Raw genomic sequence first — 5820 nt, 5'->3', positions numbered from 1 at the left:
CAGCCACCACTTCTCCAGGACTCACCTGTAAAATACTACATTATAGACTGGCAAAAAAACACCCATATTAAAAATAAACAGTACAGTAACGTACAGTAAAAGAAGATCTAGTGTTGGGCAGAAAAGGTAACTGAATTCTGTACAAAAAGTGATTTAAATACTGAGCAAAGTTTTCATATATTAACAGTAGATGCATAGCTGCATGTAATATAGCTGTCACCACTATACTGTAACCTTACAGATCAGCACCTGTCAAATTTACTCAGATTGTGGGGACGAGCTCTTCAGTCGTCTGGTCCAGCCTGAGGCTGATAAATTCAGATCGCCCCCTGATGGACAGATACAGTAATGGTTACTGTCAGTGCTGCAATTTTCTATATTTTTATTACAATGTTTCACAATATGGCAGTTTATGTATGTAGGGAGCATGCTTACCTTTGAGATTATCCACAAAGTACAGAAGAACAACCCCTATCAACGCAACTATGAACACAAACATAAACACAGAGGTCTGAATCATAAAATTTCACCATGTTCAATACTGAATCCTACAAAACCCAATCCACAATGAAGCTCCTGCCATCTTAGGGGCCAAACTAGGGGCCATAGCATCTGTCTGATATTTAGAGCAATGTAATACTGGACAGAATTGGCCCAGATATTGTTTACCAAAAGAATCCCAATGACTGACCCTAATTATCCCTTTAATTAGGTCCAATTCACCAGGGTGCAATAGTGTTATCACATCTGAAAATTGCACAGCCGATTACACAGCAAAGCAAACAAATGACAGGAACGCTCTCCTACAGGGGACACTTACTGCATATACAGGCACAGAAGAACACCTCCAGAAACAGGTAACCTCTGCTGTCCAAAATGGAGCCCGCTGCCATGGAGATCAGAGCCAAGCCCAGGTTCTGGATCGACTGCATGCTGTGAAGGAGTGAAAGAAGTAGAAAATTTAACAAGAATGCTCTCCCCTATTTGAAAAGGTTAAGGGTCGTGTTAACTTACAAGCCGTAGGCTGTTCCCAGCTGGTATTCTGGAACAACAAAGGCCACCATTGGCCAGAGAGCGCAGGCCAGCAGCGAATAGGAAACCCCCAAGACAGACTATGGATGAAAGCAGTACTAATTATGATTTGTTGCCCATGATATGAAGATGTCACAATAACGATGATTAACTGATTTATATAAAAAAACACAGGACAGATGTCAATTGTAAAATGAAAGTATCAGTGTGTCTGAAAAAGGAACAGCTCTTTGTTTTTCCTCACAAATAATTTTAAATGTTCAACTCAAGCCTCAATCATCCATAAAGCATAAGGTATCACTAGAGGAAGTGTCAGAATATATTGCAATTACAACATTTACTGTCCCCATCACTAACATTAAGCAACAAGCCTTCACACCACTAACCGGTTTATTAGCTGTCAGACACAAGCTATTAAATTCATGTTTGATTTTGCCTGTAATTGTTTTCAGAGGGTCACACAGCCAACAACGATACACATATAATTGGTACTGCTGGATTTGTGCTACTTGTGATGTATATCAATGTTTTTGTCAGGTTACTGGAACAAAAACAATGATTCTCAGATACTAATCTATAATAAACTTTAGTATCGATTTCGCTGCAACAATTTTCAACAGGCATTGCAGTGAGCAGCCACTCCCCCTGGCTACCTAATTTCACTCTGTGACATTATTTAACATTAATACGAGTTCCCCTGGGCCTGTCTATTTGTCCCTTTAAGTCGCCACAGGGGGAAAGGTTACCTCCCGATTCTCATTCCTTTTCCATTCAGATAATTTCCCCCCCACCCCCTAAAAAAGGAACCCCAATGAGCACAAACGCTGTGGGTTAATTCAGACATGACTTCCTGTTTGCACCAAACATTGTGAATGGTGCTGATGTACCCTCAACTTCTATAGGCTGCTCTTCTCCTCGGCCAACCTCTCTCCTCCTCATTAGCATTTAAAGCAAAACACACACAGAAATGGCGCATCCTGGTGAAATCTCATTGCGGGACTGCGTAAATGGGTCATTAATTCTGTAATTCGAAAAGAGACACTTACAGCATTTATCAGATGGCCTTATCCAGAGCGACTTACAATCAGTAGTAACAGGGACAGTCCCCCCCTGGTGCAACTTAGGGTTAAGTGTCTTGCTCAGGGACACAATGGTAGTAAGTGCGGTTTGATCCGGGGTCTTCTGGTTCATAGGCGAGTGTGTTACCCACTAGGCTACTGCCATCCTGTTATTTCACTTCAGGGGACCTTTAAACATAATTCTGCAGCACCAGGCTTGCTAGATGTAAAAAGCACGAGCACCGTCTGGAAGTATTTTGGATATCAACAAGATGGACGGGGAGTTTAGCAAAGCTTTCGAAATGACATTACTCCAAATTGAGAGGGGAGTAAAGTTGTTCAGACACAATATGAATATTTTAATTGCCTTTGTCAAGCAATACTGTTGAAATAAGTTATTAATGGTTGTGTCTTTTCTATTCTCCACATTTTACAATTATGTAATTGCACAACACGCATATATTTGTCACTTCTGCAGTTTGGCTCAAACACATTAAAAAAAAATTTATTTCAACCACTGGTGTAAAATAATGTGGTCTCTCTTTTTATCACATTTATGCAGATTATACCAATTCAGAAATGGGACACAAAGTCCTGACATTTTTAGACTAGAGCACTTGACTAATCGCACATTGACTTAATCAGGGCTGCGGCTGCCGGAGTCCATCCCAGGACATTGGGCATGAGATACCCACTCCACTGGGCATTTTAGAGTCAGCAATTCACCTAGAGTGTATGCCTGTGGTTGGCACTTAACATGATCATATGTGAAACTGAAGTTTGGTTCATAAAAAAGAATAAAACATTCAGATTACTGATATGCTACCATAGTGGAAGTAAACTGGACGGGAAATACTGTACCTTGTCTTCCTTCAAACGAATTGAGAAAAATATAAATTATTAATATATCTTATTTAGAAACATACTTAATGTCTCAACATCAACGGTTTTCAATAATGCTTGACTAAAACTTTAAACTAAAGTTTTTTTTAAAGTTTTGACTAAAACATGATTTGCTCAGTCTATTCAGTTAAACTGATGCATTAACAGTGCTGGATAACGATGGATGCTGAATGCTTATTAGAATGTTTCTATTTTACGGAAAGTTGGTGCCATGATGATCCACAATCATCCTTATTCTGAAATCATTCACTCCTGACCACCACAAAAACAATGCATGAAAACGCTGATGCGTTTACCTTCATCACCATCTACATCCTGGTAGAGGTTGCTCCACTGCTGAGGTTGCTTCAGTGATCACATGACAAATTCAACGTAACCAAAAGGCCTATATTTTACCACTAGCATACATTAGAATACAGTCACACAAAGTTCAGGAGAAATTACCATAGCGATCCAAGGGTTCCAGAAGGTGAAGGCAAGCATCATGTGTGCAGTAAGAGCCAATACCACAGCACGTGCTTCCCAGTCTTATAAACCAGAAAACCCTTTTTTTTTTCTTAACCGCTAGGCCACCACTGCCCACAATTGGTAGTAGCCTAGTGGATAAGACACTCGCCTATGAACCAGAAGGCCACAAAGTCACACTACCATTGTGTCCCTACACAAGACATTTAAGCCTGAGTGTCTCCAGGAGGACTGTATAAATACTGATTGTAAGTTGCTCTGGATAAAGCGTCTATCAAAAGCCATAAATGTAAAATTTAAATGTACACAGTTGAAGTGGTTTTTCTCTGCAGAGAGAAGAAAAGGGAAATGAGACTCACTGTCCAAGGCCAATGAAGGGGAAGATGGCCACGTAATAGCCCACGCAGATTAGGAAAATTAGCCATAACTGTAATGGAAAGTTCTTCACATTCTTCAGTTTAATCACTTCCCCTAAGACTGGCAGGTGGCCAAAAAACATAAAACCCACAAAAAATGAATTTAACATGCTTGTGCAATTGTGTACGTATCATGATCGTTTCACATTTTATTACTAATTGAATTAATATTATGCAATGCTCTGTAAACTTTAAACCTTTAAGTCCAAAAATAATGATCACATTACTAATTCTGTGCAAATGCAAGCAAACACATTACATCTGCACACAAGCTGGGATCAGAAAACTGTCTTATAGGCCCACCTTTGCCTTGTTCAATATCTTCTCTGCCCTCCTGTCTAGGCAGCCAAACACCAGCATACAGATTAAAGACAACAGAGACGTTGGAAGGGGGTGGAAGGTGGGGAGAAGACAAATAAATTTTTTCAACTGAAAAATTTGGGTACCTGGTCAAATGTTTTAGTGGACATAAACCTAAAAATTATCACCTCAAGGGTGATACAAGAATTTGATTCTTTGACTCCGGCCATTTAGAGAACTGAAAGGAGAAGCAAATCACTCTGTTTCTCTTGGTCCATGACTCACATCACAAACTGTATGGCTGGTTTCAGTGTCAGGTTTCAGATGGAATGGTGGAATTAAACAGAACCTTTATCATCTTTAAAAGTTAAGAACAATGTAATCTCCTGTTGGACAACCATCTCCTCAACCTAAATGCAAAACATGAGCACACTTGTACTGAAACGTCACTACGTCAGGATTCATTTTGCATGCTGGCACCCTCCAAAGCTGGTTCATTGCAGTTAACCCACCGATCGATCGCAAGGTGGTGTTCGGGATGTGGGTTGGTGGGTGGATTCAGAATTCCAGGTTGAGATATCAAATAATTTTCATTCTCAACCAATTTGTGAAATAGATAGATAGATAGATCTTGCAGCCTGGACGCGGAGGGGTGTGTCTCCTCTCTGCTCTGTCAAGCAAAGAAAGAAATCACCACATCATTTATCACATAAACCACATACATTTATTATATTTTGCAATTAATATAAACCTGTCACGACTACGGACTTACGGGGGAAGGAAGCGCAGAGGTCTGACATGCTGGGAAGGGGTTTTATTACACAAACAATAAACACAAATAAACAATGGCGCGGTGGCCAAAACGGGAAATAAAGAGGAATAAACTAAAACTAACCCGTAGGCGTGTGGTGATTGCCAGAACTGAAAATACACATTCACATACGATACGTGCACTAACGTCCACGAAAATGCCGGAGACCTGGAAGGGGCGGAAATATCCGGCATTTATGCGCCATCAGGATTGGCCACCGGTATTGAGCACAGCTGCCGTCAATCCTGACAAAACCACCAGTCAGAAGTTTGGATACCCCTTCTTGTTTATGGATCTTGCATTTTTACTTTATAGATTATGAAATAACACACACATATAATAAACAGGAAAAAGCAAACGAGGCAAAAATCAGGGAGCTTTGGCTGTGATGGCAGCATTTCACACTTTCTGCATCTCTCTACCAGCTTAAGTTAGATAACATGGATGGTTTCAGACAGTCCTGAAGGTTTATACTGAACACTTTGTTAATGTGTCATTTGTAATGTTAATTTGTTACTCATATTAATCAGCATCTCATGAAGCGGCTTTTGGTGAGTTGAGTTGAAGTCGAGCTTTATTGCCCTTTCTTGTACATACATGTTAGACCCCATGCAGTGGGTCCAGGGTGGAGGGCAGCAGGGTCTTCACATGTTTCATGACCAGAGGGTGGTCATGAAGCACTTCATCATGATGGGTGTAAATGCAAAGGGACTTAGTCATTTAGACACGACACTGAAGACTTTTTCAGCACGGGCACGATGGTGTTGGCCTTGGAACAATGGCGGTGCTCAGTGAGATGTTGAATATGTCTGTGAGAACATCTGACAGCTGATCT

The 5820-nt window shown here is 40.5% G+C and overlaps 1 protein-coding gene across 1 annotated transcript; it reads right to left on the bottom strand.

Moving 5' to 3' along the window:
* On the bottom strand, positions 1 to 3470 carry LOC114769685 (major facilitator superfamily domain-containing protein 1-like). Its single transcript, XM_028962908.1, has 6 exons — positions 3438 to 3470; positions 1015 to 1112; positions 821 to 933; positions 436 to 483; positions 263 to 329; positions 1 to 25 (listed from the first exon to the last, which is right to left on the bottom strand). Exons 1-6 carry the CDS (start codon positions 3438 to 3440, stop codon positions 22 to 24), a joined length of 333 nt encoding a protein of 110 aa, XP_028818741.1. The 5' UTR covers positions 3441 to 3470; the 3' UTR covers positions 1 to 21.
* Between the last annotated feature and the right edge of the window lie 2350 nt (positions 3471 to 5820).

Source organism: Denticeps clupeoides, chromosome 19 (genome assembly GCF_900700375.1).
Source record: "Denticeps clupeoides chromosome 19, fDenClu1.1, whole genome shotgun sequence".
NCBI classification, from domain to species: Eukaryota; Metazoa; Chordata; class Actinopteri; order Clupeiformes; family Denticipitidae; genus Denticeps; species Denticeps clupeoides.
The sequence above is the reverse complement of the archived record's forward strand: the minus strand, read 5'-3'. Positions and strand labels throughout refer to the sequence as shown.

Bases quoted from the DNA above. Each gene is read 5' to 3' on its own strand.
- LOC114769685 (XM_028962908.1), bottom strand. The intron at 934-1,014 runs GTAAGTTAACAC...ACTCCTTCACAG, and splicing joins CTGGGAACAGCCTACGGCTT to CATGCAGTCGATCCAGAACC. The intron at 330-435 runs GTAAGCATGCTC...TCTGTCCATCAG, and splicing joins CTTTGTGGATAATCTCAAAG to GGGGCGATCTGAATTTATCA.